This window comes from Artibeus jamaicensis, unplaced genomic scaffold, assembly GCF_021234435.1.
Source record: "Artibeus jamaicensis isolate MK-2021 breed Jamaican fruit bat unplaced genomic scaffold, CSHL_Jam_final scaffold_461, whole genome shotgun sequence".
Classification (NCBI taxonomy): domain Eukaryota; kingdom Metazoa; phylum Chordata; class Mammalia; order Chiroptera; family Phyllostomidae; genus Artibeus; species Artibeus jamaicensis.
The window spans coordinates 7788900-7816021 of record NW_026522045.1 but is presented as its reverse complement, the minus strand read 5'-3'; the positions used below and the strand labels follow the sequence as shown (position 1 = coordinate 7816021).

At 37.2% G+C, this 27122-nt stretch overlaps 2 protein-coding genes across 2 annotated transcripts in view; both read right to left on the bottom strand.

The window, feature by feature from the left end:
* The window catches only part of TBC1D8B (TBC1 domain family member 8B), a 67068-nt gene extending 55717 nt beyond the window's left edge, over positions 1 to 11351 (bottom strand). The window contains 3 exon segments of the mRNA XM_053657473.1: positions 3613 to 3710; positions 8429 to 8440; positions 11332 to 11351. Of these exon segments, the coding sequence (XP_053513448.1) occupies positions 3613 to 3710; positions 8429 to 8440; positions 11332 to 11351 (130 nt within the window).
* An 11932-nt stretch (positions 11352 to 23283) lies between these two features.
* Positions 23284 to 27122, bottom strand: part of RNF128 (ring finger protein 128) — a 64712-nt gene continuing 60873 nt past the window's right edge. Inside the window, exon 7 of the mRNA XM_037162210.2 lies at positions 23284 to 24983. Coding sequence (XP_037018105.1) covers positions 24850 to 24983 — 134 coding nt within the window. The 3' untranslated portion in view covers positions 23284 to 24849. The remainder of the gene's footprint in view (positions 24984 to 27122) is intronic.

Here is a 27122-nt window from a genome sequence, read left to right as displayed (position 1 = left end):
TTTCTATATACAACATGGGAAAAATAATTACTGGGGAAAATGGTACTCAACATCTTACTCCTTTTTTAAAAGATTTTATTTATTTATTTTTAGGGAGGAAAAAGGAAGAAGGCAGAGAGAGAGAGAGAAACATCTATGTGTTGTTGCCTCTCACGTACCTCTTACTGGGGACTTGGCCCACATCCCAAGCATATGCTCTAGGCTAGGAATCAAATCAGTAACCCTTTGGTTCACAGGAAAGCACTCAATCCACTGAGACACACCAGACAGAGAATCTTATTCCTTCTTTAATAGATAAATGTCGATTCCCAGTCAGGGCACATGCCTGGGTTGCAGACCAGTTCCCTGCAGGCCAGTTCCCAGCAGGGGACGCACAAAAGGCAACCATACATTGATGTTTCTCTCCCTCTCTCCTTCCCTTCCCCTCTAAAGATAAATAAATAAAATCTTAAAAAAATAGATAAATGAACATCAAATATTTATATAGTTGCTCATAGCTTTCAAAACTCACTTGACTCAATAATGTGGCAACTTAGGGAAGATAATTTTATTCCCATTTTACAGATAAAAAAACATTTATAAAACAATTACAGCTGAAAAGAAGCATAAAACATATTAAAGAATCTGGAAAGATAAAGAAAGCAGGGCTAATGCTGTAAGTGGAATTGTCATACTCAGTGGTGTATTCATATATTTGTGGATATTGGCTTATAGTTAACTTATTAAAAAGAAAATCCCATAAGGTTAACCCCTGGGGAGAGCAAAGCACGCTATGTTCCTGATTGTCAGATCTTCCTAAATCCCATACATTGAAGTACTTTATAGAATATAGTACCATAATTCCACTCATGTAGTAGCTCCCACCTGCCAAGTAGAGCAAATTGATTTGTGCTTAATAAGACAAATATGCATAAATTATTCTTAATTACATAAAACCAGGTGCCAAATTTAAATGCCATGGAAAAGATATTACCCTTAACCAGGCAGGAGAAACAAGGAATAATGTAAGGTAACCGCAAAAATCCAGAATGGTAAATTATCTCTCTAAATGAAAGAATGTAACTTAATCTGTAAAATAATGCTATGCATAATAAGAGTATCCATAAGATATTCCACTCTGCTGTGAACCAGGACAATTAAATAAGATAATGTCAAGAAAATGGTAAATAATCTACCAGATATCCACCAAAAATGTTTCAGAATTTAAAAAAGGATCTCAGAAATCTAACTTCCAAACCAGTCTCCTACTGTAACCATACTAAGGTTCTCTATTGCTCCAATTCCATTATTAGAAAAAAAAATAGAGTCACCATCCCCACAGCAAAAGTCATTATATTGCTGCTGGTTATTGTTAATTATTAGAAATCAAAGAAGTGAAATCCTAAAGAAAATAAAACTGTTAACATTTTTAGATGGTCATTATCTTTTCTTCATTAAACAAAATGTATAAAAATATTTTAAAGGAATAGTACATAATACTGAATTTTAGCAAACAAAATGGACAAAGGCAACCTTATTCATGCACACAGTAAAACTCCTGTGGGAGCTAATCCACATGTGGATTTGTGGTAAACGACAGAAAGTTGGCTTCACAATTTTAAGTAAAATTTGGTAATTCAGAAGCCATGAAAATCAGTACACACTTTAGTTCTAGACCAGATAAACAAAAATCTCTTTGCTCCTTTTTTACCCATTGTTTAATTTACAGGGAACATAGTGTCAACTCTCAAGTAGTAATTTGAAGCATCTTTACAATACCACAGGTAAAACAATCATGCAGAGATATAAATTAACAACAAAAATGGGCTATGGCTATTCTCAACAAACATGTGTGGTAGAAATCTTGGTTCATTTCTTCAGACAAATCTCTTATTCTAGAGATATGGGGAAGATTAAGTGGGAGTGTGTGGGATAGAAGTAAGAAACTGGTGTAATAGCTTCACACCAAATGAAAAATCTAACACAGAAAACAAGGAGTTATTATTTAAAGAAAATATGCAAAAAGTAAAGAACCATTTAATACATTACAGTGATTTGATTTTTAAGAATGCCTTGCCTACTATTTTTTGGGAACATGGTTGTACAAAGCAAAATACACTTCTTAATGTGGGCAAAATCAGGTAAATGTGGGCAAGAACACTAGAAAATTCTGGTCAAATAAAATTATGGAGAAACAAAATATTATGCTGTGACACAGGGCTATAAGGATCTATTTAAATATATTCTGACCTGTTCTCAATGGACTAAGAGGATAGATTACATCATTGGGTAATTATGAACACTGGAGTCTCAAATCTTAATCTGAAAAATATATGCACCTACTAAATGAAAAGATTCCTCTAAGAAATGAAATAACACACCTTTGTAAAATCCAGGAAATGAAAAAATGTCAACTTTAATGAGGCAATTGTCATGCCATATTTACAAGAGAGTCAAAAGCTGGATAAGATAGGTCTTGAAAGATTTTTTTAAATGTCTTGTAGAATCTCAAAATTCTCTCCACTCTGAAGGTGGCTTGAAAAAAAAGGAAATAACATCACAGATCTTAACAATACACAATAATTTGGCATCTATTATCTTTCACTTTGTCGTCTCAACTCTGAAGTAAACCCCATTCTATAGAAGAGGAAAGGCAATGTCATATACTTGATGAATCTATCTAATTCTTCAGTTATTTGGTTCTAAATGTAATTTAGCTGGTTTACTAGTTACTGGTTATAATTATAATTTTCCTGATTTACTGGTTACTTCCCCCTAACCTGACCCTCCCCTACTTATCAGAATTATTAGGTCTTCAAGTCAGGAAACCAAATCTTAATTGTCTTCGTACCCTAGAATTCCATGTGGCACATAGTAGGGGCTTAAGATTGAATAAATGGGAGAATCTGTCAAACGCCATTTAACAAGAGATGAAAATGGTACTATAATGCTGGATTTCCCACTGTTCCCTCTTTCTGCTATATCATGCTGTCTTGAAAGATAAGAGCAGTGCCAAACACTCAAAACATACATAAATTGAGACACTTACTTTGAGAGAGGATCCCAAGGATTAAAACCCTGGAGAGCAAGTAAAAAAAATGCTGAATTCCAAGAGGTCAAGCAATTCGAGAGACCTTTCCCTAGGCATCCACCCACTCCCTACATTCTTATTTTAAGTCAGTCTTTCAGGATGTGATGGGACTTCTTTCTTTCTCAACATCCAACCTGCCCCCACACACACACTCAAGGTGGTGATTATCAATAGGGGGTTTTGTGGAAAAAGTTAGGTTCACAACTGTGAAGTGGCCCCAGTAATCAGACTAAATGCAACCTGTGGGGGTCTAATACTCATTATCAGACTTCTCCCACTTGAGAAGCAATGGGGCAGGGGGTACTTTACCTCAGAAAGAACTGCTCCTCCATTTCCCAATCCAACCTAAAGAGCAACTGCTGATCCAGGGATGCATTCTCAGAACTAGGGGAGAGCAATGCAAAAGTGGTAGGTAGAGAACCACCCCAAATTCTCCACCCAAAATTTTGCATTTGTGGCAGGTGTAGTTAACTGTTGTCCTTGCCACCTTTTAAATACCACTGACCACGGGCCCCAGACAAGTGGTGGTAGCCACAACTTACCTGAGAGCCCCCCTCCACCTTCCTCCACAAAGCCCTGATGCAGTTGCAGCACAAAGTAGTCATTGGATTTTTCCATCAGCTACAGCTTCAGTGCATTTAATTTTTTTTTAAATTTATTAAATTTAATTGTTGTCCAAGTACAATAATTTCTTTCACTCCTCTCCCAGCCCACCCCCCACAAATGATCTCCACCTCACTCCTATTTCCACCCCCATTAGTTATCGTCCATGTGACCTTTATACTAGTTCCTGTAAATCCTTCCCCTTTCCCCCTGAAATTCCTTCCCCTCTACCCTCTGGTCACTGTCAGCCTGTTCTGTATTTCAGTGTCTTTGGTTATATTTTGCTTACTTGTTTGTATTGTTGTTTAGCTTCCTGTTAAAGGTGAGATCATATGGTATTTGTCTTTCAACAACTGGCTTATTTCACTCAACATAATGTTTTCCAGTTCCATCCATACTGTTACAAAGGGTAGTACCTCCTTTTTTCTTTCTGCTGCATAAAATTCCATTGTGTATATGTACCATAATTTTTTGATCCATTCATTTACTGATGGGCACCTAGGTTGCTTCCAACTCTTGGCTATTGTAAATTGTGCTGCTATGAAAATTGGGGTGCATAGGTACTTTTGGATTGGTGTTTTGGGGATCTTAAGATATAATCCTAGCAGTGGAATTGTTGGGTAAAAAGACAGGTCCATTTTTAGTTTGTGAGAAAATTCCATACTGTTTTCCATAGTGGTTGTACCAGTCTGCAATCCCACCAACAATAGATTAGGGTCCCCTTTTTTCCACAACCTCTCCAACACTTGTTCTTTGTTGCTTTGTTAATGATGGCCATTCTAACCAGTGTGAAGTGGTATCTCATGGTGGTTTTAATTTGCATCTCTCTGATAGCTAGTGATATTGAGCATCTTGTCATGTGTGTCTGAATCTTCTGTATGTCTTCCCTGGATAAATGTCTGTTAAGTCCTTTGCTCACTTTTTAATTGGTTTGTTTGTCTTCCTAGAGTGGAGTCATGTAAGTTCTTTGTATATTTTGGAGATTAAACCCTTGTCTGAGGTATCATTGGCAAATATGTTTTCCCATATAGTTGGTTCTCTTTTTATTTTATGTTCTCTTTAAGCATGCAGAAGCTTTTATTTTGATGAGATCCAATTTGTTTATTCATTCCTTTATGTCCCTTGTTCTAGGGTACATATCAGTAAAAATGTTGGTGTGTGAAATATGAGATTTTCCTGCCTATGTTCTCCTCTAGGACTTTAATGGTGTCATGGCTTATATTTAAGTCTTTTATCCACCTTGAATTTATTTTGGTGTATGGTGTAAGTTAGTGCTTGAGTTTCATTTTTTGCACATATCTGTCCAGTTCTCCCAACATCATTTGTTGAAGAGGCTATTTTTACTCCATTTTATGTTGCTGCCCCCTTTATCCAATATGAATGGCCCATAGATACTTGGGTTTAATTCTGGGCTTTCTGTTCTGTTCCATTGGTCTAGGTGTTTGCTTTTATGCCAGTACCAGGCTGTTTTGATTACAGTGGCCTTGTAATACAGTTTGGTATAAAGTATTGTGATTCCTCCTACTTTGTTCTACTTTATTAAAATTGCAGCTGCTATTCGGGGTAATTTATGGTTCCATATAAATTTTTTGAAGTGTTTGTTCTATGTCTGTGAAATATGTCATTGGTACTTTAATAGGTATTACATTGAATCTATAAATTACTTTGGGTAGCATGGACATTTTGATGATGTTAATTCTTCCAATCCATGAACATGGTATATGCTTTCATTTGTTTGTGTCTTCCTTGATTTATTTCTTCAGTGTTGTGTATTTTGTGCATACAGGTATTTTACCTCCTTGGTTAGGTGTATTCCTAGGTATTTTATTTTTCTTTTTGCTATATCGAATGGGATTTTTTTCTTGATTTCTGCTTCTGTTGTTTCATTGTTGGTATACAAAAATGCCTTTTATTTCTAGATATTGACTTTGTATCCTGCTGTTTTGCCAAATTCATTTATTAGCTTGAGCAGTTTTTGGGTAGAGTCTATTGTATTTTCCATATACACTATCATGTCATCTGCAAGCAGTGATAGTTTTGTTTCCCCCTTTCTGATTTGGGTGCTTTTTATTTTCCTTTCTTGTCTGATTGTTGTGGTTAACATTTCCAATACTATATTGAATAGAAGTGGTGAAAGTGGACAACCATGTCTTGTTCCTGATCTTAGTGGAAAAGGTTTTAGTTTTCCCCATTGAGTACGATGTTGGCTGTAGGTTTCTCATAAATGGCCTTTATTATATTGAGGAATGCTCCCTCTATTCCCACTTTGCTGAGTGTTTTTATCATAAATGGGTGTTGTAGTTTATCAAAAGCTTTTCCCACATCTATTAGTATGATCATGTGATTTTTGTCTTTGCTTTTTTTTTTAAAAGAAAATTTTTATTGTGTTTATTCAGGTGATAGTGGTTAATAAAATTATAGGGATTTCAGTTGTACAATTCTATAGGGATTAGCATACTTTTAAATGCTTTTTTCTTCTGAGAAGGATTTTTTTTATATTTAGAATATTTAAAAAGATTCTGGAGAACTAGAACTGTGGAACAATAGAGCCTCATTGAGATATGAAATCTGAATAGACTGTTTTTACTCTTTGCTTTTGTTTATGTGATATATTACATTTACTGATTTGCGAATATTGAACCATCCTTGCATCCCTGGGATGAATCCAAGTTGGTCATGGTGTATGATCTTTTTAATGTATTGTTGGATGCTGTTTGCCAATATTTTGTTGAGGATTTTAGTGTCTATCTTCATCAGCAATATTGGCCTGAAATTTTTTTCTTTGTTGTATCTTTATCTGGTTTTGGGATTAGGATGATGCTGACTTCATAAATAGAGTTTGGGAGTCTTCCATCATTTTGGATTTTTTGGAGTAGCCTGTGAATATTAGGGGTTAGCTCTTCCTTAAATGCTATGTAGAATTTTCCTGTGAAACCATCTGGTCCAGGGCTTTTATGCTTTGGAAGATTTTTGATTACTGAGTCAATTTCATTTGCTGTTATTGGTCTATTCAGGCTTTCTGCTTCTTCATTGAGTTTTGGAAGATTTTATATATTTTAGAAATTTGTCCATTTCACCTAAGTTTTCAAGTTTCTATTCATACAGTCATTCATAGTAATTTCTTACAATCCTTTGTATTTCTGTGGCATCAGTTGTAAACACCCCTCTTTCATCTCTGATTGTGATTATTTGGGTCCTCTCTCTTTTCTTATCACTGAGTTTGCTTAAAGGCTTTTCTATTTTGTTTCTCTTTTAAAAAAAACAGCTCCTGGATTCATTGATTCTTAGAATTGTGCTCTTAGTCTCTATGTCATTAAATTCTGCACTGATCTTGGTTATTTCCTTCCTTCTACTTGCTCTGGGCTGTCTTTGTTGTTGTTCCTTGAGTTCTTACAGGTGTAGGGTTAGGTTGTTTGTTTGAAATGTTTCTATCTTTTTTTAGGTAGGCCTGTATTGCAGTGAACTTCCCTCTGAGGACTGCCTTCACTGTGTCCCATGAGTTTTGGGTTGTCGTGAGTTAATTTTCATTTTTCTCCAGAAACTTTTTGATTTCTTCCCTAATTTCATTCTTGACCCATTCATTGTTTAATAGCATGCTATTCAATCTCCATGATTTTGAGTGTTTTGGGCCTTCTCTTCTGGGGTTGGTTTCCGGTTTTAGTCCCTTGTGATCAGAGAAAATACTTGGGATGATTCCAATTTTTAAAAATTTGTTGAGGCTTGTTTTGTGTCCTACCATGTGGTCTATCTTTGAAAATGTTCCATGTGACTTTGAAAAGAATGTGTATTTAGCTTCTTTGGGATGAAGGACTCTCTCTATATATATATATCAGTTAAATCCATTTCATCTAGGACGTTGTTCAATGCCACAATATCTTTGTTGATTTTTTGTTTGGGAGATCTGTCCATGTTTGACATTGGGGTGTTATAATCCCCAACTATAATTGTGTTGCTGTCAATATCTTTTTTGAAGCCCTCTAAGATTTTCTTTATATATTTGGGTGCTCCTATGTTGCGTGAATATATATTTACAATGTTTATGACTTCTTGGTGAGTTCTTCCCTTGAGTATTATGAAGTGACCTTTTGGGTCTCTTTTTATGGCCCTTTTTTGAAGACTATTTTGTCTGATATGAGTATTGCTATCCTGCCTTTTTTTCCCCTGCCCGTTTGCTTGGAAAATTTGTTTCCAGCTCTTCACTTTCAGTCTGTGTAGGTCTTTTGTCCTGAAGTGGGTCTCTTGTACGCAGCATATGTGTGGGTCATGCTTTCTTATCCATTCAGCTATTCTATGTCTTTTGATTGGAGCACTTTATCCATTTACATTTAAGGTTATTATTGATAGGTACTTATTCATTGTCATTTTTATACTTGTGTTTCTCTGTGTCTCTCTCTTTTCCTTTCTTTCCTTGAAGCAGTCATTTTAGTATTTCTTGTAGAGCTGGTTTAGTGGAGGTGTATTCTTTTAGACTTCCTTTGTCTTGGAAGGTCTATATTTGGCCTTCTATCTTGATTGAGATCCTTGCTGGGTAAAGTAACCTTGGTTGCAGGCCTCTGGTTCTCATTACTTGGAATATTTCTTGCCATTCTCTTCTTGCTTGGAGCGTTTCCGTTGAGAAGTCAGCAGCTAACCTTATTGGGGCTCCCTTGTGTGTTACTTCTTTTTTTTCTTTGCTGTGTTTAATATTCTCTCTTTGTCTTGGAATTTGCCATTTTAATGATGATGTGTCTTGAAGTGGGCCTCTTTGGGTTATTCTTGATCAGGACTCTCTGTGTTTCCTGGATTTGTGTGACTTTTTCTCTCATCAAAATAGGGAAGTTCTTCACCATTACTTTTTCAAATACATTTTCTATCCCTTGCTCTTCTTCTTATTCTAGTATCCCTATTATTTGTATATTATTATCTTTCATATTGCCATGCATTCTTCTTAATCCCTCCTTCATTCTTTCTGAGCCTCCTTCCCTTTTTTTGCTCTTTCTGAGACTTTTTTTTCTACTTTGTCTTCCAACTCACTGATCTGATCTTCTACTTCATCGATCCTGCTTTTGATTCCTTCCACTGTGTTCTTCAGTTCAGAAATTGTATTCTTCATTTTCTCTTGGCCCTTGCTGATACTTTCTATTTCCTTTTTCATGTTTATATACTTTGTAGTGACTTTATTGTTGCTCCCTGTAGTTTCTTGTAGCTCGTTGTGAACTCTTTGAACTTCCTGATAACCAGTGCTTTGAATTCAATATCTGATAGCTGTCTTGCCTGTATTTCATATAGCATTCTTTCTGAGGCTTCCTCCTTTCCTTTCACTGGGGGGGTTCTTTCTTTGTCTTCCCATCGCTTGTGAGACTCTTCTTGTTAGCTTCATCTTCTTAAATTGATTTGTTCTGGCTTCCTGGGTTTATGGTGTGAACTTCTGTGGTATAATACCTGTGAGATTCAGTGGTGTTGTCTCCTTGATCTCCCCAGCTCACTGGTTTTTGGCTGTCCTTTACATTGGCTCTGTTTTTGTCTTTGGGTTTTGGTTATTTTGGGGTCTTTCTCTTGTAGGTCCTTCCCACCAGCTGATAAATTGATGGTCCCTCTGTCCACTACCCATTAATTTGTTGTGCTGGTGAGGGCGGGTTGTTGTAAAGCTAGTTCTTCTGCCTGTATAGGGTTTTGAGGATTCTCTTTTGTTCTTGTTCAGTTGTTTGCACTGGCCAGTTTCTCCACTGCATAGTTGTATTTCCAGATAGGTCTTGGGTTTAGGTTTGTGTGGTTTCCACTCCCTCCTTTACCTTCTTCTGTTGTTATTTGTTGGTGGTTCCTTTGTTTTGTGGTTTTCTCTTTGAATGGGTATCCTGGTTTTCACCACTTCCACCCACTTCTTTTTTGTAATCACTTGGAGGGGATGGCAAAATGGTTAATGACAACAAGAGAGTATTTTATGATATTTACAGTAGCAACTGGTAGAGAAGAGATAGGAGATCCTTTGGCTATGTATAGTGATAACCATGATCTTCAACCCAATTAACCACTTTTAAGAAAGGATGGAAAGAAGATACGGCTCTTGTTGGGGAGGGAAGGTTTGTGAGTTAGATCTGGAAACCAGTGACATTGAGGGAGGTCAGATTCTGAGGTAAGGTGAGAATAAGGGATGGTAAATAGGTGTAGTCTGTGAGACAATAGAGTTAACCACTACAGTATTATAGTTCAGGCAACAATGAAGTGGGCTAAGATATGGGGGGGCAGTTGTGTAATATTTACAATAGTATGTAACAGCTATTATTTACAATAATATTAGAGCAACAATCATATGACAGAATCTGAGATACCAAGATTGGGGATTATTGGACCTTCAATAGTGTGCTAAAGGAGTAAGGGGAAGTAAAGGTCAGTAAATTAGCGATACACTATGAATGAGGGGACAGGGGAAACCTGTCAAGTGATACAATATATCCAGCCAAGGCAAAGGAGACTATACAGAAAGAGTAGAAATACAAAGATACTATTAAAATAAAAGATGTAAGAATAATGAAAATAATGAAAAAAATAATACAAATATGCAGTAACTTTTAGTTTTTCTTCTATAGCAAAGTGAAATTTGTCTTTCTGTCTCTACTGTTCGGATGCCCCCTCTTTAGGTCCAATTCTGGTCTTTTCACAGTTCCAATTTTTTCTCACTTGTGTGTGTGTGGGTGGGAGTCAGCAGAGGGAGGAAAAAGTGCTAAGTTTGGAAAGAAAGGAAGAAGGAATAAAACAACAAAGAAGAAGAGGGAGGGTAAAAGTATTGAAAGATAAAACAATAATAAAGTTTAAAAATAAAAGATTATTTTAAAAAAAAACAAAAAACCCAATTCCCCCCCAAATTCCCCCAAAACCTCTTTTTGGTTTCTAGCTGGCCAAACCATTTTTTCTGGTCTCACTGGCTGCAGCAGTCTGAGGGGCGATTGTTGGCCTTTCTCCCCTCTCGGTGAACTCAGCAGGTCTCAGGAGTGCTTTCCCAAATTCCAGACTGGCACCTGTCCCCAGCACTCCACTGAGAGCAGTCTTTCTCCAGGAGTCACAGTCGTGGGCTTGGGTGTAGGCACACACTCCAGGCCAGGCTTCCCCGGTCTCGCAGGCTTGGGCGTGAACCTTTCCTAGTGCTAAGGGGGATCACAAGAGTGACTCCCAATTCTCCCAAGCCACCGACCACGGACTCCACTGGTGATCAAGGTCCCCTTGACCACTTCCTCGTGCCCATTCCTCTCTCTGACACTTTAAGCAAACAGATCTCTCCCGGAGTTTTTCAAACTGCACCCAGCAAGGTAGGGAGGGAGCTGATGACCCGGCTCTCTCCCAAGGAACTTGCTGCTAGCCCTCAGCTCCCAAAGAGTTTGTGGCAGACCCAGCCCGAGCCCTGGCATGGCCCAGCAGAGGTGGCAGCCTTGGCCTGGGGCCTCTGCGCTGTTCCCTTGGACCGTATTGACCTAAAGCCATCTCCTCACCATCTGGTTTTTCAGTGTCTGCTACAATTTCTGGTCTCCTATTTTCCTATATGCTGGGGCACCGTTTGCTATTTGCTGTGTTCCTCCACAGATCAGCCAGGTTTTTCTCCCATGCATGGGGGGGGAGCAGAATCCTTTGTCCTATTCTGCCACCATCTACTAGCAATCTCCCTTCAGTGCATTTTTCAGGAGCACTCCTCAGGCTTTAGCCACATCGCCAAGAATTTTGTGCCACCAGTAGGCAGTGACATAGATCTCCTCTTCTTCTCACCCTCCACCCATCTTTTCCCTTCCACTTTTCCTCCTACCGATTCTTCCTCATTAGGCAGTAGCTCAGGTTCAGGTTTTCCACATTTCCCCCAACTTTACCTTCTCTCCCACTTACAGACGGATCACCAATCCCCGCCCACTGTGCTACTGGGAAATAGTCTGATTCTTTATTTCTGGGAATTGTAATTTCTTACACACTTTTCTATACTCATGCCTCTGGAGCATGGAACTACACTTCCCACCATCCACCGGAGTAAAAACTTTCAAAGTAGGCCTTGCCACCAGTTTACATGTATTTTGTCTATCTAAAGTTTAAAGCAGTTTTTTATTTTATGTTAAACTAAGTGACCCTCAGGTATAAAGGTGTTTCTTACACCATTTTACAGTTGAGGGTATTAGACTACAGAAAAATTTCCTGGAATTTTGGAGTAAGGAATGACCCATTCTGGGAAGTCACAGTAGCATCAACTAACGTAATGAGCTCTTATTATGTATTAAAGAGATTTCACCTACTTGTTATAGAACAGGGCCAAGGGGGGGTGTATGATATACTACTACCAAAAGGACCCCCCCACTAGGTTCGCTATGCCCACCACCAGAGGAAAGATGCCTCTCAATGACAGATTTGTGAAAAGGAAATGTTTATTTAAAGGCTATACAGACTTAGAGTAGTGACTTAATATCTTTATTACAATACTAAAAAGTCCTTTAGAATACCCACAGACACACACAGTCCTTCCTTCTCCCCTTTGCCCAGTCAGGGGTACTGTATCTCAGGAAAAGAAGTAGAAGCCTGTGATCTGGGCTTCCAGCACCATCAGCTGTGTTGCTGCCATGATCTCCAGTTATTCCAAAGCCATGTGGCACCTTCTCATGGCCCACCAGCAAGAGTCCTTTACCCCTTTTCTTCCAGGCAAAGTTTCTTCTGCTTCCTAAGCCACATGGCAAAAGGGAGCACCCCAAAGCCTCAGGGCCCCCACTCTGACAAAGCCAAAGTGTTCTTTCTTTCCCTGTATGGCTGCCATACTTAGGTTTAAATCCCCATATCAATCTTCCTCTACAGCCCCATTTCTGACTCCTCCTACAATCAGTTACACCTGCCAGCATTCCCATATTCTTCCAGTTTTAGTGGGCTTCCATAGTAAATCTGGGCAGGTGCGGCCCCATGGCATGGAGCCAATCTTCTCTGAGGTCTCACGCAGGAACAGGTGCTGTAACCAGGGGGAGCTGCCCTCCATTTACATCTTGGATGGACGTCACTTCGATCCCCTGGGGCAAAGCATGGCCACAGCTATTTAACATATCTATGAAATCAGTTAAAGGTTATAGATATGTTAAATGACCATGCCAGAGGTTACCCACAAAGCTGTTGCTATACAACACAGCTCCCAGTGGCCCTGCTCCATGTGTCCTATCCCCTCAGCTCAGCCTTGTGCTGGGGGTGTCGGTGAGGACATCCTATATATTTTTCTAATATCTCCTGGACATCTTGAGTTCTGGACACCTTTATAAATCCTATTTGGGGCTTTTATATATCCCTATTTTGCAGCCTCTTGGCTGCACCCTGCTGCATACTCACACAATCTTTATAAAAGTCTTGCGAAGATTTTATTCCCCATTTTGCACATAAATAAATGCACAAGTGGATGAGTTGACTTATCCAAGGTAACAGGAATTGGAGTCACACAATTTCTTTTCTAACTCAAAACCTTATTTAGATTAAGCTCTTTGTGCCTTTACAGGAAGAATATAAAATCTCCAGAAGCCACCCAGTTTTCTTCATGGTGCATTTCCTTCTCTTCCCCCACTGACACTGCAATCTCGTTATTCACTGTAATTATTCACAAAATGTCATCAGATTTTCCTCTTCAGTATCTAAACAATTTATGAGTAGTATATATTTTTCTTTCTTAGCCTCTTTGAGGAAAAAAATCCCTTTTAGGGCAGCCTTCAGTTCTTTGTACCTTGGCAATAATGCACAGCTGCTGAAAATACAAAGGCAAATGAGTTCAGTGATTTTCATGACGTTGCAATGAGAAATTATTTGAGGGACCTTTTTATTTATTGTGACAATTAAGCCCACCCACATTAAAGAGTGCACTAAAAGTGAGGACAGGTTTATAGGAAGAAAGGAGTTGGGAAACAACGTACACAAACCATGGAGTTCTTGGGAAGCTCTATTGAGAATAAAGCCTCAAGGTCATTTGGCTAAGAAAATGGGATGAGGTACACCCAAAACCAAGTAGTGGAGCCAAAGAATTTTGCCTTGGAGCAGTGTTTCTGGCTTAAACTTTGCAAGATGTGGGCCAGCTCAAGGGAGGCAGATATGTGCTAGAAGCAGGGATTTTTCTTGGGGGTGAGTAAAGAATCAATGTACAATTCTATTCTATTGAAAGTCAGTGAATAGTCTGGTGGCAGCTTTCTGGAGAGGATAGGAAAGGGCAATCTTCCCAAACTGCAATGTATCCCTGGGAAAAAAAGCCTTCCTAATCTGGATGTGTATTAAGGAAGATAATCCCTTTTCCTGGTGAAAGATCAGTAAATGAAGCCAATTTAAACAGATATGAGTCCCAGTTAGGGCACATGCCTGGGTTGCAGGCCAGGTCCCCAGTAAGGGACACATGAGAGGCAACCACACATTGATGTTTCTCTCTCACTATTTCTCCTTTCCTTCTCCTCTCTTTAAAACAAATAAATAAAAAATATTAAAAAATATCCAAAACCCTGGCTGGCATAGCTCAGTGGATTGACAGCAGGCCTGTGAACCACACAATTGAGGTTCGATTCCCAGTCAGGGTACATGCTTGGGTTGCAGGCCAGTTCCCGGCAGTGGACTCACGAGAGGCAACCACACATTGATGTTTTTCTCCTTCCCTCCTTCCCTTCCTCTCTAAAGATAAATAAATAAAATCTTAAAAAAATAATAAAATAAAATAAAAGTGAAGTTTGAAATAAAAATAAAAAAAAAGAGATATGAGGTGTCCTTTTTTCCTCACTTTTCTTCCCCTTTTTATATCCTTATTTATGAAACCACATTCTTTTTCAATACCCTGGAAGGTTAAAATTGTGGCAAGTGCTGTCCAGAACTGTGTGGTTCATCTGCCTCTTTATTATGTAACTCCATGCAGATATACTCACATGCTCCCCACTTTTAGCTCAGCAGGGGCATTTAGCTTAGCAGGAGCAAGAGCAGCTAACAGCTCCTGCTTTAGTAAACATTTCACTGATTACGTAAAAATGTTTTTTTTAATTAAACTATATGATATGAACTTTGGCTTGATCATAAAATATATTTCAAGCCTTTGCAAATAAAAGTACTTTTCTGAAGGTGCCTTAAAAAACAGAGCATGTCACTCTATTGTGTACATTAATGTAATTTGTTTTTAGGGAAGAAGGACTGGAATTACAAACTACTATAGATATCAATGCTAGCACCACACTAGAAAAAATATATATATGGAGAGAGAGAGGGAGATTTACTCCTCATTAACACACATTTTTACATCCTTACTTTACTAATGAAGAATAGGAAGCTCAGGGAACTTAAACCACTTACCTAGATCACATAGCTAAATAATTAACAGAGGCCTGGCTGGTGTGGCTCAGTGGATTGAGCACCATACTGTAAACCTAATGGTCTCTGGTTCGATTCCCATTTGGGGTATATGCCTGGGCTGTGGGCCAAGCCACCCAGTGGGGGGCAATTTAGGGGAAACCACACATTGATGTTTCTCTCCCTCTCTTTCTCCATCCCTTCCCCTCTCTAAAAATAAATAAATTAAATAAAAAAATAAATAGCAGATCTGGGATTAGAACCTAAATTTGTTGATGCAAATCATGACACTAGCCTACCTATCCAAATGGCTTATAAATACCTAAAAAAACATGTCCAAAGCAAAACTTAATTCCCCAATAACCCCCTTGCCGAAGGTTGTTTCTCCTACTAGGTTCTCGTAGTTCAGAGCACCACTGTTTACCAAGATGCTCAAGCTAAGGGCATTGGAATAATCTTAAACTTCTTACTCTTGCCACCCCCACTGTCACATACACATGCACACCATGTATGGCTTTGCTACTCAAAATAGGGATCCTGGAGCAGCAACACCTGCATTACCGGGAGCATGGTAGAAATTCAGAATCTCAGACCCCATTCCAGACTTGTTAAATCAGAGTGTGCATTTTAACAAGATTCCCATGTAATAAGTGCATATAGTAAGGATTTAGATGCATTAATTTAAAGCAAATTAGATATTCAAAAATCAAACTCTACAACAAACTGGAGGTGATTGTGTTTCCATTAAAACATACATAGGTATCTGTTAAATAATAACCTCTGTTAATGAATTTTAGCTGACTAAATTGCTTTTTGAAAAAAAGTTTCTATCAGGACATGCCCATTAAAATTTTCTAAGGCAGTGGTTGAGAACTGAGATATCAGGTGGAGGAAAACTTTTCACCATTTATGCTAAACCCTATTTACATTTACTATTTTAACCATTAAAATCTAGGTATGTACAAAAGTGCCCCACACTCATGAGATCATATATTCCTGTAGAAAAAAGTTAAAAACTAATGGGTATGGTTTTTCAAAAAAAATTTTTTTACTGAATTAACTCTAAGCTAGAAGACTGTGAACATCTCTGGAGGTCAAAGTACTCACCACAATCATAAATTTCTTTGTTTTAAGTGTATGTTATTGATTATGCTATTAGTTTCCCCAATTTTCTACCCCTACTCCACCCTGCACCCCAACCCTTCAGCATATCCCTCCCTTAGTTCATGTCCATGGGTTGTACATATAAGTTCTTTGATTTCTGTTTTTTGTACCATTCTTGACCTCTTCCTGTTTATTTTATGCCTACCAATTATGCTTCTTTTTCCATGTACCTTTTCCCCCCTATACTTCCCCTGCTCCTCCCCACTGAAAACCCTTCATGTGATATCCATTTCTCTGATTCTGTTCCTGTTCTAGTTGTTTGCTTAGTTTATTTTTGTTTTTGTTTTTAGGTTCAGTTGTTGATAGTTGTGTTTGTTGTCATTTACTGTTCATAGTTTTTGATCTCCAATTTCTTAGATAAGTCCCTTTAACATATCATATAACAAGGACTTGGTGATGATGAACTACTTTAAATTGACCTTATCTGGGAAGTACTTTATCTGTTCTTCCATTCCAAATGATCGCTTTGCTGGATGGAGTAATCTTGGATATAGGTCCTTGGCTTTATGACTTTGAATACTTATTTCCAGCCCCTTCTTGCCTGTAAGGTTTTTTTGGAGAAATCAGCTAATAGTCTTATGGGAACTCCTTTTTAGGTAACTCCTTTCCTCTTTCTGCTTTTAAGATTCACTCTTTATCTTTAATCTTGGGTAACTTAATGATGATGTGCCTTCACATGTTCTTTTTTGGGTCCAACTTCTTTGGGACCCTTGGCTTTGTGGACTTCCTAGAAATCTATTTTCTTTACCAGATTGGGGAAATGTTCTTTCATTATTTGTTCAAATAAGTTTTCCATTTCTTGTTCTTGTTTTTCTCCTTCTGGCACACCTATAATTAGGATATTGCAATGTTTAAGGTTGTCCCTGAGTTTCCTAAGCCTGTCTTCATTTTTTTTTTAATTCTTGTTTCTTCATTCTGTTCCAGTTGGATGTTTATTTCATCCTTTTGTTCCAAATCATTGATCTGAATTCTGGTTTCCTTCCTGTCACTGTTGGTTCCTTGAATATTTTACTTCATTTCACTTTGGGTAGTCTTCATTTGTTCTTTCATTTTTTGACCAAGCTCAATCAGTTCTGTGAGCATCTTGGTTGCCTGGGCTTTGAACTCTCCATCAGATAGGTTGGCTATCTCCTCATTGCTTAGGTGTTTCTCTGGAGATGTGCTCTGCTCTTTCATGTGGGCCATATTTCTTTGTCTCAGCACACCTGCTATGTTGTGAGGGGGGCAGGGCAACCCTCTTTGCTCATTGTGGCACTGTCTGTGGGGTAGTGGTCAGAGAGGAGACAATGAAGTTTGCTTGCTAGGCTCTAGCCCCATTTTCCAATGAACTCTTGTGTGAGACTGGGTGTTTCTGCCACTGTGGCAACCACTGCCATAGTTCACAGTCAGCTCTGAGTCTCCACTTCCTTTTCAGCCAGACCTGCCTGAATGGTCCACTGCCTTGCTTCAGGTTCTCTGTCCACCTGTCTTACCAGTCTGTTTGGCCTTGTTGACTCTTTCTTTAATTCCTTTGTTGTCAGAGTTCCATGCAGTTTGATTTATTGATTTTAGATTGGTGGTTATCCTCATTTTGGTTGTTGTGAGGAAGCAAAGGGTTTCTACCTATGCCTCCATTTTGGCAGAACTAATCATGAATTTCTTTTAATTTTCACGTAATATGTAAACCTAAATTTTATAGTTGCATGTTTTAAAATATTTTTTTAATTTTATTTAGTTATTTTTCAAGTACAGTTTTTTGTCTATTTTTCCCATCCCAGCCTCCCCCGCCCCTTTTAAAATATTTTAAAATCCACTCCAAACAGAATAGGTGATGAGTGAGGTAAATAAATCAAAATTTGTTATAGCCTAAGGTAGTAAAATTATTCCAGATGTTATATAACTGAATTAAAATAATTAGTAAATGATCCAAAATTAGATATGGGGGGAAGAAGGAATATTTTCTGCATTCCAATTATATCTTTTTAAAAGATTTTATTTATTTATTTTTGGAGAGGGGAAGGGAGGGAGAAAGGGAAAGAACCATCCATGTAAGAAACACTGATCAGTTGCCTCTTACATTCTCCCAACTGTGGACCCAGGCTGCAACCCAGGCATGTGCCCTGACTGGGAATTGAACTGGTGACCTTTCAGTTTGCAGGCTGGCACTTAATCCACCAAGCCACAACAGCCAGACCCAATTCTCTTAACAATATTTTTACTTATTTATATGTGGGGCTATGTATATTCTTATTTACAGGATAGTACAGCCTGACTTCTACTAAATGAAGTCTCAGAAAACCCCTCTGTCTTATGTTAGAGACTCCCTATACGGACAAATATATCTACTGCCAGTTAAAGGAATCAACTTATATTTTGATTAATATGTAAGAGTAATAAAGTCTGTTGCTCAAACTGTATTTTTTTATTATCAAAGATAACAGCTGGAAAAAATGTAAAACTAACATGGAACTCCTGTCCTTTGTATATACCCCAGGGGAAAAAAACATACAAAAATACTTTTGCATGAATGTTCTGTAGGGAACCGATTTGCCTGGCAATGGCAATTGTACCTTAGCCCTATGGGAATGCCCATAGGCCGGTGGTGGCACACAGGAGACAAACCCACTGATCAGTTCTCCCATGGGAAATCAGGTCTGCATTATACCTAGGATGCTTTGTGACTTGCTCTTTCTAAAACTCTCTCATCCTGAGTTGAGGCAGAAATGCTTACTTCATATCTCCAAAGTAGATATGTACTAATTCTCCCAAAGACTAAAATGTTACCAGACCAATGACTCTTGTTGTTCCCTTGCATTTGCAACATTTTTCCTTTTTAATCTGTAAGAATTAATCAGTAACATCCCTTCTGTTGCTATCTATAAAAAGTAATCACCTAAAGCAAACCTAAGCATAATGAATGAAAACCTTTGATGTATGCTATCAGAAAGCCAATACGAGCCTATCAAAGCAAGGGTTGGGGCATTCTACCCTTGAGATAGTGGCCTGTCATCCCTTTCTCTCCACAGGACTTGGTAGTCCATGTGAATTTATCTTGTCTCACCTATAACTCTGTGGACACTGAGGGCTGGTGTCCACATCAATGTTCATAGGACCATTATCCATCATGGCCAAAATGTGGGAATAACCCAAGTGTTCATTAACTGATGAATGGATAACCAATGAGGAAATCAATGCAATAGGATATATGACTTAGCAGTGAATAGGAATGAAGTATTGATGCACACTTATGGATGAACTTTGAAAGTATTATTCCCAGTGGTAGAAGTCAGTCACAAACACCACATATTGTATGATTCTGTTTATATGAAATGTCCCAATACTGGCAAATCTATAGAAACAGAAAGCAGATTAGTGGCTGCCTAGGGCTGGGAATGGGAGCAGAAATTGACTACAAATGGATATGAGAGATCTTTGGACAGTGAAAAAAAATGTTTAAAAATCCATTGTGTTGAAAGTTACATAGCTATATATATTTGCTAAGCATCACAGAGCTTGTACATTTAAAATGGGTGAACTTTGAGTATGTAAATTATAAAGCTGTTGAAATTCAAAAAATATAAATCATCTTCCCCTTAACTTTTAAGGATATAAGCCAAGTTTATTGTATGGCATCACACACACATATACCTGGAACACTGCCACATAAGACATATGTGTACTTTTGTTTGAAAATCATGGTTCTATAAATTGCTTTGGGTAGTATGGACATTTTGATAATGTTAATTCTTCCAATCCATGAACAAAGTATATGTTTCTGTGTTCCTTAATTCCTTTCTTCAGTGTTGTGTAGTTTTCTGAATACAGGTCTTTTATCTCCTTAGTAAGGTTTATTCCTAGGCACATTATTTTGTTGCTATAGCAAATGAGATTTTTTAAAAATTAATTTTATTTAGTTATTTTTCAAGTACAGTTTTTTGTCTATTTCTCCCATCCCAGCCTCCCCTGCCCCTTGCTCCCCACCTCCCTCCCATTTCCACCCCCCTTAGGTCTTGTCCCTGTGTCCTTCCTATTTGTTCCTCCAAATCTCTCCCCCTTTTCCCCCTTAACTTCCCTTCCTTCTCCCCTATGGTCACTGTCTCCTTGTTCTCTATTTCAGTGTCTTTGTTTGTTTGTTTTTTTCTGCTTGCTTGTTTGTTTTGTGGTTTAGCTTCCTGTTAAAGGTGAGACCATATGGTATTTGTCTTTCAGCACCTGGCCTATTTCACTCAGCATAATGCTTTCCAGTTCCATCCATGCTGTTGAAAAAGGTAGTAGCTCCTTCTTTCTCTCTGCAGCATAGAATTCCATTGTGTATATGTACCACAATTTTTTGCAAATGAGATTTTTTTTACTGATTTCTGTTTCTGATAGTTTGTTGTTGGTGTACAAAAATGTCTTTGATACCTGAATATTGACTTTGTATCCTGCCATTCTGCCAAATTTATTTAGCAAAAATAAAAATTAGGTCATGTGGCTTTTTGGTGGAGTCTATAGGATTTTCTATGTACACTATCATGTCATCTGTAATTTAAAGCAATCCCTATTAAAATACCAATAACACATTTCACAGATATAGAACAAACATTGCAAAAGTTTATATGGAACCATAAAAGGCTCTGAATAGCCACAGAAATTTTGAGGAAGAACAAAGTAGGAGGGACCACAATACCAGATAGCAAAGTATATTACAGGCCATAATATTCAAAACAGTCTACTACTGACATAGGAACAGACACATGGACTAGTGGAACAGAATAGAGAGACCAGAAATAAACCCAAGTCTCTATGGTCAATTAATATTTGACAAAGGGGGAAGAAGCATTAAATGGAGTAAAAATAGCCTCTTCAAGAAATGATGTTGGGACAGCTACATGCAAAAAAAAAATGAAACTCAATCACCAACATATACCAAACACAAAAATAAACTCAAGATGGATAAAAGACTTATATGTAAAGTTGTGACACCATAAAAGTCCTACAGGATAACACAGGCAGGAAAATCTCAGATATTCCATGCATGAATATTTTCACTAATATGTCCCCCAGAACAAGGGACATAAAGGAAAGAATAAACAAATGGGACTACATCAAATTAAAAAAGCTTCTGCACAGCTAAAGAAAACAGCAGTAAAATTAAAAGGGAACCAACTGTATGGGAAAATATATTTGCCAATAACACCTCAGACAAGGGTTTGATCTCTGAAATATATAAAGAACTCACACAACTCCACTCCAGGAATACAAACAACCCAATTGAAAAAATGGGCAAAGGAACTGACACTTCTCCAAGGAGGACATACAGTGGGCCCAAAGACATATGAAGGATACTCAGCATCATTGGCCATCAGAGAGATGCAAATTAAAACTACAATGAGATACCACTCCACACCAGTCAGAATGTCCATCAAAAACAAATAAAAAAACAAGTGCTAGTGAGGTTGTGGAGAAAAGGAAACCCTAGTACACTCTTGGTGGGAATGCAGACTGGTGCAGCCACTTTGGAAAACAGTTTGGAATTTCCTCAGAAAATCAGAAATGGAACTGCCTTTTGACCTAGTAATTCCACTACTGGGATTATACACTAAAAATCCTGAAACACCAATTCAAAAGAACCTATGCACCCCAATTTTCATAGCAGCATAATTTACAATAGTTGCATGCTGGAAGCAACCCAAATGCCCATCACTAAATAGTGGATCAAGAAACTGGTACATTTACAGAATGGAATACTACCCAGCAGAAAGAAAGAAGGAGCTCTTACCCTTTGGGACAGCATAGATGGATCAGGAGAGCATTATACTGAGTGAAATAAGTCAGGTGGTGAAATAAAAATGCCATATAATTTCACCTATAAGTGGAATCTAATCAACAACAAAAAACAAGCATGCAAAATATAAACAAAAACATTGAATTAAAGAACAAACTAACAGTAACCAGATGGGTGGGGGGGAGGGATAATAGGGGAAAATAGAGGAAAGTCCATAAAGGAACATGTGTAAAGGACACATGGTCAAAGCTGAAGTGGGTAAGTTCAAGGATGGGAGGCAGGTATTGGTGGAGCAGTGGGCCAAGGTAGGGTGAAAATGAAGACAAGTGTATGTGAACAAGAATAAAATAAATAATAAATATTAAAAAAAGAAAATCTTGGTTCTGAGGTGTTTCAGGCATCTATTTATTTTTTAAATATTTTGGAAAAGAAAGGGAGGCACTTGACTTATTAGCAGCATCCTAACTGTTGCATTGCCAAAGAGAAGGCTGAAGGAAGAGAAAACTTTAAAGTATTAAAATAGCCTTAGGTCTTAGGTGGTATAAAGATGGACTGGCAACAAGGTCTTTCTCTAACCCTATATTATTATAAGGTTAATATAACCTTATTTTTTTAGACTAACATATTTTTTTGTTCAATTACAGTGCTCCCCATTTTTTACCATTACTCTCCCCTGCCCTACTCACTCCCCTACCTTCCAATTTCAATCCCCCCATGTCTTTGTCCATGGGTCCTTTATACATGTTCCTTGACTTGACTGTTCCTTCTTTCTTCCATTATCAGCATCTCCAACCCCTCTGGTTACTGTCAGTTTGTTCTTCATTTCCATGTCTCGGGTTGTATTTTCCTCACTTGTTTGTTTTGTTGATTAGATTCCACTTACAGGTGAGATCATGTGGTATTTGTCTTTCACTGCCTGACTTATTTCACTCAGCATAATACCTTCAGTTTCATACCACGCTGACATTTTAGAATAAGTCATGGTAGAGTCAGTTATATTACAATGGCACCAGATTCTATGTAATGAAATATGCAAATTTATATTATACTAAAATTTTAGTTTGTATTCATGAAATATAACATTTACAATCTTTCATCCCAAATTCAAGCATATGAGGTCTGTCCAGAAGGTATCCAGCCATGCAATATGAAAAACAGAGACATTTATTGAAGGAGATACAAGATACAAGAAACATGTACATAATGCCTCAGTCCACCTTCAAAGTAGGCACCTGGCACCTCACACAGTTTCAATCTCCATCAGCTTCCCTCTTGTATTGTTCTGAATCTCATTGGCAATATGAAATGTCTTCCCTTTCAAAGGTAATTTTAGTTTTGGGAAAATCCAGAAGTTGTAGGGCACCAAATCTGGGCTGTAGGGGGTCTGAGTCATCTTCATAATTTGATGTTTCACCACCAAAAAACTCTACACGAGACATGATGCATGAGTGGGCACATTGTCATGATGAAGTGGCCAATCACCAGTTACGCATAGCTGAAGCCTTCTGAATCATCAAATAGTTTCTGCAAAGGAATGTTGAAATGTAATGCAAAATTTGATGCAGATTTGTTGCTCTACTAGCTCAGTCATTTGGAATGCTATGGCCACACAGTACACATGCCTACTCAATGTCTACTGCCCCCACTGACTAGTACAGTGAAACTGCCATTTTTCACACATGTGCATTCCAGTCCACGCTCCTTGGCTGCCAGGTAATGTTCATGTCATGCAAACTGTTCTCATATTAACAATGGTTGGAGTTTTTCTGGACAGACCGTGTATATCAAATGTTAGTTCAGGATTGTTTAACTAAACACCAGATACAACATTTTATTATAACATTTTATTTACATTTTATATTTAAAGAGAATCAATACAAATCAGGACATATATACAGCATTTCAAATCAGTGTACAAGAATGCAATGGTTTCATCTGTTCTACATTTAGGAAACAAAAATACATGTCTCTTCAGCTTTTGCTTAAATTCTGCTGGAATTTGCACTGGAAACAAAACTCTAAAAGATAAGCCATACAGAATACAAATAAAGTGCATTTTTAAATAGCTCTATTTAACTTTGGTGGATGGAGCTTCTAACTTTATATTAAGGCACCTGGAATTCTCCTCGCTCCCTCAATTATTTTTCAAACACCAAAAAAATCTGTTCACAGAATTTATAGCTACATGGACAGAATTTTAGTTTAGCTGATGTAATTTTAGCCCATTTAGGTAAAATGTAAACAGCTTATCATTTTCAAATAGCATGAATACTTATATACTCTACTTTGGAAATTGTCACAGTTTTGTAAGGAAACTTTTTGTCTGTAATTTTGTGTCACATTAGTGCACTAATATACTAACCAATCCAGTCCATTCCATATTCTCTGATAAACTATGCTCAACACTTACATGAAGTACATTTAACTTAAAAATAAGAAATAGTTAAAATGATTATTTTGATTTTATCTTGTTCTATCAACTTAATGGAGCTTAAATAGATATTTCATGAAGTCCTAACTTAAGTTTGCTTTGCTTTTTATAATACAATTCCAGATCAACATAAACACCTGGAGAAAAACCTGACACATACAGCCCAAGCTAAAGTAGTAGTATTTTTTAATTAAGATACTATCATAAAACAAAATGATCACAGCTATTTCACATTTTAAAAACAACATGTTTTTATAAGAAAATTGTTATAAATGAAAAACATGACTATTTGAAGAGAATTTTGAATGTTTACAAATCTTGATATAACCATTGAGAGGAAACTACTCTGAAAAATATTATATTGAGTTTATGAAAAAAGTTAACAGCTTAAATATTTAAAGCCATTAAAGTATAGCATAATATTAGTCATCTCAGCGCTTTCCATATCATTCTTAACTTTATTAAATCTATCAAGTTCATTAATAAGAAACTAGGCCCTGATTGGCAGTTCTGTTATTACTAAAGGCTGAAGTTTTCTATTGACAGATTTTATGATTTAATTTCTTGAACAGCTGTCTCTTGATCAGGAATTTCATCTCCTTCAAAGGTTGGGTTGTCAACATGAGGAACAACATCCACTGCCATGGAACATGCTTCATGGTTTACCAACTGTAGATTTTCATCTTTAGAAAGAAATAACAATTTTAGAATGATTTTACCCTTTTCTTCTTCCAGATAAAACTCAACACTCATGTATAAGAAGTCTTTCTTGTCTAATTCCATAATACTATGATTATTATACTTATTCCCTTTCCTTTAATAATTATATGATTTATACCATGTCTTACTAAAAGCACCTACAATTAGGTGCTGTAAAAGCACCTATGGCATTATTATAATATTTACAATTACCCATTTTTTAAAGTGATTCTTTTTAAGATTTTGTTTATTTTTAGAGAAAAGGTGGGAGAAAGAAAGGGAGAGAAACATCAAGTGTGTGATTGCCTCTTGCACAACCCCAGCTGGGGGTCCACCCCACAACCCAGGCATGTGCTCTGACTGGGAATTGAACCAGTAGCCCCTTGGTTTGCAGGCTGGTGCTCAATCCACTGAACCACACCAGCCAGGGTTACAATTACTGTTTTTAGATTCACATGTACACTTACTTTTACTAGATTATAGCCCCATTAAGAGCAAAAGTTACATCATCTTCTGCTTTTCTATCCTAAATATAACAATCCTTAAACCTAGGTTCACATTTCAATCACCTGGGCACTTGAAAAAAATTATCTATTCTTTTTCAAATGCACAGATAGACAAAACAAAATGAAACAACAACCATGATGTTGGGGAGACTGCTACAATGAAATTCAAATGTTAACAAATGAACATAATTATATTAATGATGAAAAATAACCATCCTTGAAGATAGTGGAAAATAAAAGAACTAACTTAGTAACACTGGAACACAGTATTTTGACTATGTCTTATAAAGCTAAAAACAAAAAGAACTGTTAGTGAAATTGTTTTTCACAGGGTTGTGAGTTAGTAATATTGAAAGTACTCTTGTGTGTTCTGGGATTGAACAAGTAAGTAAATATATTGTAGATAATAAAAGACAGGTTTCTCACTGTCAGAAAAAGAAATTACAAGTAAAAAGGGAAAGGCTAGAATAAACTGTGGCATTGGATTGGAAATGGATGTATTGGTATTAGGTCATTGTTTTTCAGATGGGTGGATGGATAGATAGATGAATAGATGGATGCAGATATGTGTGTACATTTGCATAAGCACATATTTCCCAGCCTTGTTCATTAAAAGGGGTTGATAGCAATGGCACCTCAATAGCAATGAGGATACCTAGTATCCTGACCTTGGTTTCAAAATAATGTTCTCCAATAAAAGGCCTCTTGAGGAAATGGCTGATTCTAGGGCTAGGGCAAGGAGGGTACAAGATTAACCTAGATTCTAGCCTAGGTTTAGCAAACTATAGCATGTGGCCCAAATCAATAACTAAGAGTGGTTTCATATTTTTAAAAGGTTGTAAGACAAAGAAATGAAAAAAATGCAACAGAGACTTTTGACCTTCAAAGCCTAAAATATTTACTATCTAGCCCTTTACAAAAAAGTTGGCTAATCCCTGGCACCAAACATCTTGTGGTGCCAGAAAGTAAGGAAGTGCTCAAAAACTGATGGGACATACTGAAATAAAACAGAAAGCAACTTGAGGAAGTTCTCAATGACCAAATCTAGAACAATCTAAGTAATGAATAAATCATGAGAATAATATTATAGAATAAAAGAAATATTTATGAATCCATGCTATTATAAATAATTGAATAAATAAGTGGAAAAAGGATAATTCTTCCTGAAAAATAGAAGCTTATTTAATGTAGAAAGGATGTGAAAAAATCACCATTGGCACATACTTCGGTAATAATTATTGCAAGTAAGAAGCACCAATAATTGCTAAAATTATTGGGTAAAAGTATGTTGAGAAATAGGATATTTTCATAGTCTCCAAGTATTTCTCTATATGATAATTAATAACAGCAGAAGAAAAAATAGTAATTTTAAGAGGAGAAGTTTGGCAGATACCACCTTAACCAATTGAGTAAAGTTCAAACCATCAGTAATAAGACATGGACATCATATGACTCATTATATGACATGAGACAGAAAATGGAACATCATTTCCCTGGCATTATTCACTAAAATAGAATAGGGCAATAAATTTAATCATTGGGAAACAGCAGATAAGTTCAAATTTCTACAAAATACCTGGCCAGTAATCTTCAAAAGTGTCAAGGTAATGAAAGACA